Source organism: Balaenoptera ricei, chromosome 12 (assembly GCF_028023285.1).
Source record: "Balaenoptera ricei isolate mBalRic1 chromosome 12, mBalRic1.hap2, whole genome shotgun sequence".
NCBI classification, from domain to species: Eukaryota; Metazoa; Chordata; class Mammalia; order Artiodactyla; family Balaenopteridae; genus Balaenoptera; species Balaenoptera ricei.
This window is the reverse complement of record NC_082650.1, coordinates 40,876,735-40,889,543: the sequence shown is the minus strand read 5'-3', so window position 1 is coordinate 40,889,543 and position 12,809 is coordinate 40,876,735. Positions and strand designations below refer to the sequence as shown.

General features: G+C 34.5%; 1 protein-coding gene across 2 annotated transcripts in view; it reads right to left on the bottom strand.

Moving 5' to 3' along the window:
• The window catches only part of TBC1D32 (TBC1 domain family member 32), a 185,970-nt gene that overhangs the window by 64,651 nt on the left and 108,510 nt on the right, over positions 1–12,809 (bottom strand). For both annotated transcript variants that reach the window (XM_059941965.1, XM_059941966.1), the window contains 3 exons: positions 7,586–7,708; positions 6,477–6,585; positions 5,628–5,724 (listed from right to left, as the gene is read on the bottom strand). In XM_059941965.1, coding sequence (XP_059797948.1) covers positions 5,628–5,724; positions 6,477–6,585; positions 7,586–7,708 — 329 coding nt within the window. The remainder of the gene's footprint in view (positions 1–5,627; positions 5,725–6,476; positions 6,586–7,585; positions 7,709–12,809) is intronic.

Below are 12,809 nucleotides of genomic sequence, written 5' to 3'. Positions count from 1 at the left end.
GGGCTCGAACCCGTGTTCCCTGCATTAGCAGGCAGATTCTCAACCACTGCGCCACCAGGGAAGCCCCTGAAGCTGTTTTAAAAATTTTTCAAAGACCTATATGATTGATGAAGAATATATAGGATAATTACCTGAGAAAGAGAAAAGACAAGAGATGAAGTAAAAGACAAGCAAGATGAAAGAATGGTAAAGTAACATATTTGTTATTAGCTTTCACTCTGTTTACTTCTTAGACAGCACAAAGGAAGGGTCTCCAGAGGGATGTATGGGTAAAGAGTGACTACTGAGGAGTTCTTAGAACATTCAAGTTTACTTACATCAGGAGTTACTAATATGTTTGAGGCTTTCAATGAGCAGCCATGTGAATTTCTAAGGTTATAGAATAGCAATCATTGCCAATGGCCTGGCTGTCAGTAACCTTGTGAGTCATTGCTGTGCTTCTGCTACTCTGTTGGCCCTGTTAGGAGTACTAGAAACATACAGGCAATGACCAAAAAAACCCAAAACCAAACAAAAAAAACCAAAACCACCACCACCACCAACTTACTCTCCACTTTGAAGACACCAGCCCCAACGAAGTAAATATATTTCCAAATGGTTTCTTGATAAAGATAGCAATTCTACAGTAGTAAGGTATATAGGATACAGGCATAATCTAGACTGCCGATTTTTATAATTCAGCCTGAATAAACATTATAAAATAAAAAATAAAGTGAATGGAAGATGCTAGAAAGGGAAGTAAGAAGAGCTTATTTTTCATTTTATTAAGATATTTCTCTCTGATGCTTCCAATACCCAGAGTACACTATCCAACTCCTCAAGCTATTTTTATTTCCCAGTATGGAAGTACTGAATTTCCCTTCCTCCTTAGAGAAAGAAGTACTCATCCTGAACACATCAAAATGGAACGTATGCTAGTTGCTAGGGATGTTATAACTCCTGGGAGATCTAACTTTAGCTTAGGAAAACAAAAACGAAACAAAACAGATTGCTATCTCACAATCTTCCTGTTTCATACGGGAAAGGAATTAGGAGTTAATCTCTAGTAGTTCACTGACATGCTAACACACACTTGGTTTTAACCACCGTACAAACTCTTCTTTCTCTGACTCCCCTTCCCTCTTTCTTATCTTCTGCACAGGAACAATAAGTTACTGTACTAACACATTTCTTCCTACTTTTCTCAACTCTCAGATAACAGAGAGATGATATTTTGGAAGAGATTTTTTTTTTTATGTATGATGATTTAGGTATGTTCACATATGTGACATATGTACATAAATAATGTTAATCAGCTTTTAAAGGGCTTTTACATTTTAATATGGTGACCTTAAAAATGAATACAAAGAAAAATAACTGAACCAAATGATGTCTCAAGATTCTTATTCACAGATGAAGATAAATCATCTAATAGCTAACACTGATGCCAAGGAACTAACAAGAGGCAATTTAACAGATGAGGAAATGCTAAGTGTAGCAAGAAGGATAAATCTAGAAGCTGGGAGACAAATTAGGTGAATGTCACCATGTGCACACAACTACAGTGATTTTTTTCCCACAACAATGAAATGATACCCCAAAATATTGCAGTGCAAGTGACTGGAATAACATCTATCAGAATCAGTGAATTATTACCTCTAAATCTAAAAAGTATATGAACACTTGCTTTTAAAATAGCTATTTATATCTTAAAGTATTGCTTAAACAGTATTTTTAAATGCATAATTAATGTTTAACTTATTGAACAGTATTTAACCAGGAACATTACTTTCAATTTAGCCTTGTATCTGCTAGAAATACATTTGGCTCCATTATTCTCACTGAGGTTACAGAGATATCATCACTGTATTCTCTTAGGTACTATCAAAGTCAGACATGCTTCTGATTTCCTCTCCCATTTTCTGCCATTCTTCTACGAGTATAGGGTGAGTGATACATCAGCAATACCAGAATGACATATATTTGATTCATATTTGACTCAGTAAGTACCTATGTAAAATCACTTCCTGAGGTACCTCTTTGGCTATCCACTGACTGGTACCTAGATCATTCTCTCCCGCTTAACAAGAACCACAATAATGCCAGGACCACTATTAGGAGGAAGTATTAGGTACTGCTGTTAAATTGAGAATAATGTCTTATTCAAACACTTGTGTTTTAGGTACAAACAGAAAGGCAACTAGAAGTTGCTGTCCAATATGGTGGGAAAATATGAAGTTAAATAAAGAAAATTGAAATTGTACTAAATTAAAACAGAACATGTGACAGAAAGGCAGGCACAAATGAGTTGGGCCTTGTAGGCTATAGTGGAGTCATGAGAGGGTTTCAAGTAGAGAAGTTAAATGATCCAACCCACATTTCAGTAGCCATTCCTGTGGCTGCTGTGTTGGAAACAAACTGAACAGGTTACTACAATAATACAGGTGAGAGACGAGGGTAGTAGTGGATGAGTGAAATGTGGTTTTATTTCAGATATGAAGGAGCAAGAGCATTTGCTGACACATTAGATGTGGGGTTATGAAGACAGAAGGAGTCAAAGAAAACCTTCAGGTTTATTGCCTAAAGAACTGGAAGCACAAAGTTGTCCTTTCTGAAATGAGAAAGAATACCAAAGGAATAGATTTTGAAAGAGTATCAGAAATTTATCTCAGACGTGTTAAATTTGATATGTTTATTAACCATCCTAGTAAAGGTGTCAAGTAGACAGATATAAGAACACAGTCAAGTAGAAATACGGGTTTAAGATATAAATCAGAGTGATGGTATTTTAGTCATGAGACTAGATGAAATCCCCAAAAGAATAAGTACAGCCAAAAAAAGAAAGAGAACTGAGCCCTGGGGCACTCCAAAGTTTAGAGGTTGGAGAGATGTGAAAGATCCAACAAAAGAGATGAAGAATTTGCCAGAAATGCAGCAGGGGGGAATAAAAATTAGATAATGTACTTTCTGAAAGCCAAATAAGAAAATGTTTCAAAAAAGAGAGGCATCAAACACTTTAAGTTTTCATGCTAGGTGTAGTAGGACGAGGATGAGATCTGACCTGTCGATTTAATCATGGTAGAATGGTACGGGTGAAAGCCTGATTAGCTTTCAAGTGGATTCAAGAGAGCATGGAAAGAGAATAACTACAACATTAAGATTAGACAACTCCTTCAAGGAATTTTGCAGTAGGAGGACAGAAATGGGATTGTAGAGAGGGAAAAGTAAATTCAAAAGAAGATATTTTAAATATGGAAAAATTAACAGCATGCTTGCTGGCCTGTAGGAAAGCTACAGTGGAGATCCATACCCACACCCCACCCCCACAGAAAAACAATAAAGGAAAAGGGAGAACTGTTAGAAGCAATATCTTTGCAAAAAAGAGGATGGACTGCAGGGCACAAATGGAGAAACTGGACTTTGTAATTAACATTTGCAGTTTTATTCATAGTAATACAAAATCTAAATTGGCACAGATGCAGCCGAGTGAGCTGACATGTATCAGGAGCACATGGAAGCTGACTGTTCCTATTTCCTCAGTTAAAAAAAAAAAAAAAAAGGAAACAAAGTTACCATCTGGTAGGAAAGATTGGGAAGAGGTTAGGAAGGTTTGATGAAAGAGAAGATTTGCAAACAGTCATCTAGGAGACTAGCAGAGTAGGACCTGTGGACACACTGTAGGACTGCCTGGCAGCATTCCAGGCTCACTAGAGGTTAGTAACCATTCTGCAGTTATCTTCTGGGCTAGACAGAGAAGCTATTATTACTCCCTTTTCTAAATCACTTATAAGAGTAGAGCAGGGAAAAAAATTACACTCCTCTGAGCACCGATTCCTAGGAATTGATTTTTTTTTTTTTTCCTTCTCAGGGAACTATCCTCCATTTAATCTTACTTTCTGATTTGTCTGCCTTGGTCATTTGAAAATAAAGCATATTTTTTAATCAAACTATTATACTTTGAAGAAACAAACTATCTAATATGGCAGTCACAAAGTAAGACTGACAATGAATGAATGTGCTGTTCAAAAGAAAAGATATATTTGTTTCCAAGCGAAATTTAGCAAAGGTAATGATGCTATATGGTAACAAGGAAAAGGGCTGAAGGGTTGAGGCACGAAGAATGGATCATGTGCTAAACATCATCTTATATCTGGTGCTTAGTGAAGTACCTGATAATCAGCACTCATGAAACATGTTGAATAAAGGAATGAGTAGGCAAATACATAATGAAACCTAAAGACAGAATGACAAAATATAAAGACTGATTAAAAAGACTGAAAGTAGGAGAGGAAGACATAAAAGACTGGGTTCACTGAAAGATGCAAGTCAGTGGTAAGAGTCCAAAATGATATTCTTTCAAGAGTTTCTTCTTGAAAAATACTTAATATTGCTCCCACATCTCTGAATTAGGTCACACAAGAGAAAAACACACGGCAAAATTTTAAAACTGTATTAAAAAGACAAATATTAATAACTTTAAAAAATCCCTCATGTTCTCTTTCCCTAACCTAGGTAGATAGAAAAAAAATAGAATTTTGTCTCTATGCAATTGTGAGATACACAGTGTATATCTTAAACACTGGATAGAAATAAAAACGTGTATCAACTGATGGCCTCTATTGATTGATTTAAGGCAAGTAAACACCGGGAAAAGTAAATGGCTTATGAAGCCTCACATAGAAGAAAAATTTCTTATTTTTCAACAATCACTCTGTGGAATCTAACCTACATGAAATGAATTATATACGTTATTTCTTTCCAATGCAAGTTTGATAGTACGACAAGGAGATCATGTTGATATTAAGATTTAACTTCTCAAATCAATGGTTTAAAATCTTCATATTTCATCTTAGAATTCTCAAGTCTAAAAACTGCTTGAATTTTTATTGCTCTTATGATAAAGTCTAAATACCTGAACTTGAGGTACCCTGGTCTTACGGCTGAACTTGGCTTACCTGTCTAAGTTTTATCTGGTCACTCTTGTCCTCACATTCCAAATCTCATACATCCTTGAACTACTCATGGTTCTTAATACAATTTGCTCCTTTTAGTCTCACTGCTGTTTCCTCTGTCAAAAATGCTCTTCTAATACCCAGAAAACACCTACTTCACGTCTCACTTTAAACTCAGTGTTCTTTGGAAGAGCATCTGCTTATGTGCTACCCTAGCAGGCTACACATTTTTCTATATATTTAGTTCCTATCACACGGTACTACCATACAATTGTCTAATTACTTGAATGTATTCCCTAAAAGGTCATAAATACCAGAATTTTTATTTTATTATATTTATATAACATTTATATTTTAAGTCCTGAGCACACAGGACTTACGTATGGCACACAGATATTAAAAAATATTAATCTGTTGAATAAAGTTCTTCGTATCGAGAATTAATTCATTGAAAATCACTTATCCCCTTTTTTAAAACAAAAAAAAGGTTCTGATAAGAACTATTCGGCATCATACAAATATTCATTTAGTAAGGAACGTGAAATAATGAAAACTTACAAAGAAACAGACATATATGTATTCATGTATACGAGCTGAGTGAAAAATGGTATTAATCTCCCTTCATAATACTTTATCTTTTTTCAAATTATAAAAAAAAAAGCAATAAAACATGGCACTTGATGGTAAATGTTTTACCTTGTTTTAGATCAGCATTTCTCGTAACACTGTCTGACAAATAGCAGTTTGGTAAAGGGTATGATGAAAACATTGGCCAAGGATATGGATCACCACCCTAAAAAGAAGCAAGACAGATGACTTTAGGAAGTAGTTTAATATTAAATTTTAAGACTTTCTGAAATATCATTTAAATTGGCTTTTGTTTCATAAATTCCAGAGTTGTAGCATAACTAACCAAAAGCTATCTGACATTATAATTCAACACTCTAATGGATACTAACTAAAATGAAATATAGAAACAACATTAAATAAGTACTAAAGACAAATAAGATAACTTGTTGTAGCAACTAGATTGCTCACAAAACTATTTTTCTTGTGCTGTCAATCATTTCTAGCTCACCATCTTGGAATAAAGTACTTAATATAACAACAAACAACAGTAAAAATAACAAAAAAACCCTTCAAGAGAAAACCAAACTCTATGGATACTGATGAAAGGAGAGGTACTCAATATATTGCCAATGAAACACAATAAGAATTAGTCATCTAATAAAAATCAGGTATCATGAAAGGGAAAGATAGTAAAAGTGAAAAAATTTTAATATGTGTTCAAAGACACACAAGGAAAATGACAAGTTTTTAATAAAAGAATATCCTACTCCGCAACACAAACTACCACTCATGACACCTTGCCTTGAAGAATGCTATTTTCATTAGAAAGTGTTTACTTGCATCCTAAAGTTTTTCTAGTAACAAAAGTTCAATTCCCTGATGTGGATATTTGCAAGTTGTTTATTGTCACTTGAGTTGGCTACCTTGTTTCAAAATGTCAGAAAAACATTCCCCCCTCCTCTTTATCCCACTTACCTTCTCTAGCATCCTTGGAGGCAAAATTCGTTCCATTGGCCCACCAATAAGGTTTATTCTAACAAGAACATGATTTCTCTCCACTGATAAGCTATCAATTATAAAATCTCTGAAAAATAAATATATCAATTGTTACTGCCTTAATTGAATATGATTTTATTTTAAGATCATGTCAGTCGAATGTAGAGGAAAAAAAGCAATACAATTTCTATAGAAGAGTCTGAAAAATAAATTCACTTTTTATCTTACAGCTTTCTTAGCTACAGAGCAAAGAATTGGAGATATAACTGATATAATGAGATCAATGAGATTAAGAATATTTCCTTGATAAATGTCACATGTTAAAAAGAAATGGGATTAAGATGTGCATTATTTCCACAACAACTCTATCACATTTTTAGTCAAAGTTCCCTTAAGTTCTAGACCCAGTGTCTTAATTCAAATTCTAAACTGTGTATCCTCCACACTTCCTGCAGCTGTTAATACTATCTTTCTATATCAAACCTAGAGTATTCAGTAATGTGGCCTGGTCTTCTGTACTATTTTTCCAAGGTCTAGCTAGGGTGGAGGCACACTTTTTTTTAATTACAGACACAAAAACAATGCCAGCTATTGAATGTGTGTTCAAGATATGGTAACCGAATCAAGGTAATGGTAAGTATGACATATTAATAGAAAAAAGTTTTCAAGATATTACCATAACCTCGTTTTGCAATAATCAGAATTTATAACTATGAGCTAACGTAATTAAGAGAATAAGTAAAAATTGCCTCTATAAGGGACACAAAAATCAAACGTTTTGTTTAATGGGTCATCTTTCATATGAGTCTGAATTTAAAGCTGATACAACTTAATAAAGTTAGGACTTAACTAAAAAACAAAAAACTAAACAGAAACTTAGAAAGTAGTACTCTGTAGGCTGTCTCCAAGAACACTGTCTACAATCTTTTTAACTGTGACATTTATGCTTTATTGCTTTTTACTCTTATTTAAATCTACTGAATTCAGATAATGGAAAAACATTAAATAGACTGTACAGAAAATTACTGTCTTAACAGAACATCTGTAAAGAAAGCTGTTATTGTCTCACAATTTTTTTTTTTTTTTACCTGTGACTGTCAGAGGTCTCTAAGGTATTTTCTTCTTGAGCATTTAGTAACATTTCAGATACTTGATACTGAGCCTCCAATAGGAGAAGAGTGTCTAGATCACAGCATACCACACTTAATAACCTAAATAAAAAGGAACAATAAAAGTAGATTTTCTAAAATATATCCTAAAAGTTTAGAAACTTTCTTGGTGTCTCAAACACCTATAAATGGAAATAAAATTTTGTAAGAAAAATCAGGTAGTTATTTCAGATATATTTTTAATCATTTTGAATAACTGACTTCAAAAGTTTTTCTAATTGAAATATCATTTAAAGACCATGGGTTTTTTCTAATCTAGTTTAAAAATTTATCTAAATCTAGGAATAAAAATTTTCTTCTCAACTGATACTTAATTTAAAAATTAATTAGGGAACATTAGCAAACCTATAAAAACTACAAATTGCCACCACTTTTTGCTCAATTAAATACAGAAGGAATGACAGAATCATCTTGCTACCAATCCAGGAAATATTAGGTGAAATGTCAATGGCTAACTTTATAATTGTCAGATAAAGCTGAGAACACCGAAACACAATGATCTATCTTAACATTACTAAAAGTAGAAATCATGTGGCCCCTATTGTGATGCAAGAGGATGTACAGTGAGTGCACCATCTACAAAATATTCTTGCCAAAAAAACGGAACCTGAAACTAACCAATCCTAGATATCTCATTATCAGTTTATACTGATACAAGGCTCAGAGAAATATGTAAAAAGACACCACAAGAGGGAAACAGTCAACACAAAAACCAGAATTTGGAGAATTCTACACATTATATATTTCTTCTGGAAATAAAATGGTTCATAAAAAAAGGGGATAAAGAAAGTTATAAATTAAAAGAAAAATAAAATGAATGTGAAGATTTTGTTTTGATCATGATTCAACCAAAAACTGTGAAAATGCGTTTTGAGTCACACAGGAACTATCTCCAAGGTATGTTAAGTAAAAAAGAGGAGGCACAAGACGTGTATAGTGGTAGCATTCAAACCAAAATGGAGACACATTTGAATACATATTTAAGTACATATTTGTTTTTACGTAGAATCCCTCTCCAAAGACAAAAAAGAAACTGGTAAGAGTTGTTAGCTTGGCGGGGGGGGGGGGGGGGGGTGGTTGGAATCTGGCAGAGTGAAGGGAATATACTTCTCACAGTATATCTTTTATAGTTTTTGAATTTTGGTGCAATCATATGTTTTATCTAGTCAATAGCATCCATAAATAGAAAATGCTTGGTGGATGCATTTAACAGTCAAAAATGGCAATTCAATATCACTCCCCAGAACCTGGCTAAAATAACCAAATGTATCCAAAACTAAGGGAAAATCTACTATCGGTTTAGAGAAATGTTCCGTACTTAGTTTATAAAAGTAAAAACATTTGTGCTAGATAAAATGAAAAAAATACTTAGCCTTCTAGTTTAAAGATGGTAGTGTAAGTTGGTATTTCCCTTTTCTCAGCCTAGAAATAACCCCAAGGATTGAGAAGGAAGGAAAAGATCATAAAAATGTTTAGCCACAAAATGAGCTGAAGGACAGTCAAGGCCAATCAAAATTGGGCAAAGACCACTATGGGAAGGAAAGAAACTGAGAAAGGATGTCACGGCTGCCCATGAAAAACAACAGAATTAATTTCTCAAAAAAATTCATAAAAACAATACTTTCAGAAATGAGGAGTATACTCAGATGAAACTCTCTGTTTACAACAGTGACAGAGGCAGGAAGACCCCTGGTCCTGTTATGGTTCGTAGCAATAGAAGAAAAAAGGTAGAACATGGAGTCACAGACAAATCAATTATTAGTTATTGGTTACAGGTTATAGAGACAATTATTAATAATTAAAACTGACTACATGCATAGTGAGATTGGCAGGGACAACACAAAAACACACACAGACCAAAAACTCAGGTCCACAGAAAAAGTTCAACTAACTGAGAACATGACCATAACTTCTCTTCAACACGAGCCTCCTATAAACAGCTGATGATGAAAAAACTCACACCCCTCCAAAAACAAATACCACAGGACGCATACAAAGGTGCTCCAAGAAAAAGGAGGAGATAACAGGATGAGCAGATGGCAAATACAAACACACAGCGCAGCCACTATACACTCCAACACTATGACCAAATAATTGTCCGTGAATTAAGTTATATAAATGTATCAAATCAACAGGTTGTATAACTTACAGAATGTTATATTGCAATTATCTCTCAAGTGAAAAGTTTAATAAAGCAGTAGTCTCCAATAAGCTTTTTGCACAAAGTAGAGCTGTATAAGCACAGGGAAGAAACAGCAAAACAACCAGAAAAGATAAAACATGAACTGGCAGAGCTAAGGAAAGAAGCAGAAGAATAAAAGTGTCACAGAAATTAATGCACAATTAGAAAGAGCAAAAAAGAAAAGATGCTGCTAAAAGCACAATAAATGATACAGGGAACAGAATGAGAGTGTGAAAAACATAATGAAAATAAAGAGTTTAAATTATTGATTTCTTGAAGAGAAAACAGAAATAACCTAACAGGATACATGTTTAGAGATACTACTCAAATTCCACGAGAAAAGCAACCATAACAGCATATCCAGGGTAAATTGAACCAAAAGAGTCAACACTGAGACAGAGCTATTAGACTTAGAGAAAGAACCACTGGGGTATCGAGGGAAAAAGATAAGTCACTAACAGAGTTGGGGTTGGGGGGAACGGAATCAAGCTGTTCTCAGATATACCCACAGCAACATTCAATACCAGCAGGACAATGAAGCAATACTGGGAGGAGGTCTAACACCAGATAGTAACACACATTACAAAGCTGTGACAATTTTAAAAGTGTAGTAATGCCATGAATAAACAAAAGAAAATTCAAACAGATGCAAATATATAGAGGAATTTTAAATATGTCAAGGGCAGATAGAATTTCCTGGTGGACGGAATATGTGGAGCAAAAAGAAGAAAGATACCAAGGATGACTTCAGATGTTTTGTTAGAAAAATAAGAAGTATCAAGTTGTCACCAACTAAGTAATAAGGCTTTAAGTTATAAAGGTTTAGGGAGGACCTAGTAACCTTTCTACTTTCTGTAGGTTACTAAATCAGTGAACGGGTAATGAAAATAACCTCAACATCCTCTAGTTTATGATTTGAAAAGAGGAGTCTATAGACTCTAGATGGACAATGAGATGATCCAAGGTAAATTAGAGTAGCTCTGAAAGCAGATACATGCCTGGACTGAATTCTCATTAGAGAATGAGTAAATAGAAACTTTAACAAATGATGTAAGACTTTAAAAATCCTACAAATACTAGGAATAATGTAAGGTTAGCAAATTTGATCCAGCAGTAAATTAAAAGAATAGCATACTGTGATCAAGCACAGTTCATTCCAGGAAGAAAAGGATAGTTTAATATTAAAACATCTCCTGATATAATTCATGACATCTATATGTCATAAAAAATATATAATCATCTGAGCAGATGCTTGAAAGCTATTTAATTTAAGATTCAACATCCACTCTCTACTGCCTGTCCTCCAAAAAATAGCATTCCCATTAAGGTCATGAGAACAGCAAAACTGTCCATTATTTAGCATCGTTTTAGAAGTTTAAGCCAAGCCAATGCAAAAAAGATAAGAGGAATCTTATCTGAAAGGAAAGAAGGAATGCTATCTGAAAGGAAATAATGATGTTCATTATCAGATGATAAAACTGTTTATTTGGAAACTACCCTTCCACATGACATAAAATTCAATTTACTTGATTTTAAGAAATATTGGTTGAATACCTACTAAGTGCCTATTACTGTTTTAAGTGCCAAGGATACCTCACTGAACACACATGCACAAAAATCCCAGTCCTTATAGAATGCTAAATACTAGAGGAGGGGGACAGTTAACAACAACAACAACAAAAATACAGCATGGACACAACTAAAGCAGGGAAGTGAATAAGGAGTTGTAACAAGAGAGCAGTGGGGATAGATCACTGTACACAATTTCAAATAAGGTAGTTAGGAAAGACCTTATCAAGAAGGTGACACTTGAGTAAAGACCTAAAAGAAATGAAGAAACAAGCCATGGAGCTATCTGAGGGAAAAATGTTCCAAGGCAGAGCAAACAGCTTGAGCAAGGGACTGAAGGTTGAGAGCACGACCGGCATGTTTGAAGAACAGTATGCCATTCTCGCTGGAGTCTCTCTACTCTGCTGGCTTTGAAGAAGCAAGCAGCCACACTGGGGAAACCTATGTGGTGAGGAACTACAGGCAGCCTCTAAGAATTGAGGGCAGACTTCAATTAACAAAGCTGCAAGGGCTCTAGCCTCTAAGCAGCAAGAAAACATGACCCTCAGTCCTAAAACCATGAGGAACTACATTCTGCCAACAATCTGTGAGTTTGTAAACAGATCTTTTCCTGATTGAGCTTCAAAAGAGATCACAGCCCCATCTGACACCTTGATTGTAGCCTTGTGAGACTATGAACAAGGAACCAAGCAAGCTAAGGTGTATGTAGACAGAAACTGAGGTTAAGTGCGTGATGTTTTAAGCCACAAAGTTTGTGGTAAGAGTTCAACAAAATGTCTCCACTAACAACCTAAAAGCATTTCAAGGAGAATAGTTAAATGAATTAATAATTTGTATATCTATACAGTCTCAGACATGGTGCTGCTTACCATGTTCTAAATTTATGTGACATATTTAGTCTCACAATAACTCCAAGGAAGGTAGAGTTACTGTCTCCATTTCACATATGAAGAAATGGAGGCATACAGAGGTTACGAATCTTGTCTAAAATCACTTCGACAATGTGGTTCCAGAGTCCATGCTCTTAAACCACTGGGTGATATTGCCACATACTGCAGTATATACTGGGGAACATAAGGCTACAAATATTAAATTAACAAAAGATATATAAGACCTATGAAAAAAACCCCAATGTCCTAATGAGAGTAATTAGAGAATACTTAAATAAAATGGAGATATATACAATGTTTACAGATTGGAAAACTCAGTATTATAAAGATGTCAGTTCACTCACTGTTTATCTGTAGATTCAATCCAAGGATAATTAAAATCCCAGTGGGATGGTTTGTGTGACAAGATGATTCTAAAATTTGTATGGAAAGAAAAGGACTAAAAGTAGCCATGATATTTTTGGAAAAGAACAAAGTGGGAACAATCACCCTATCAATTATT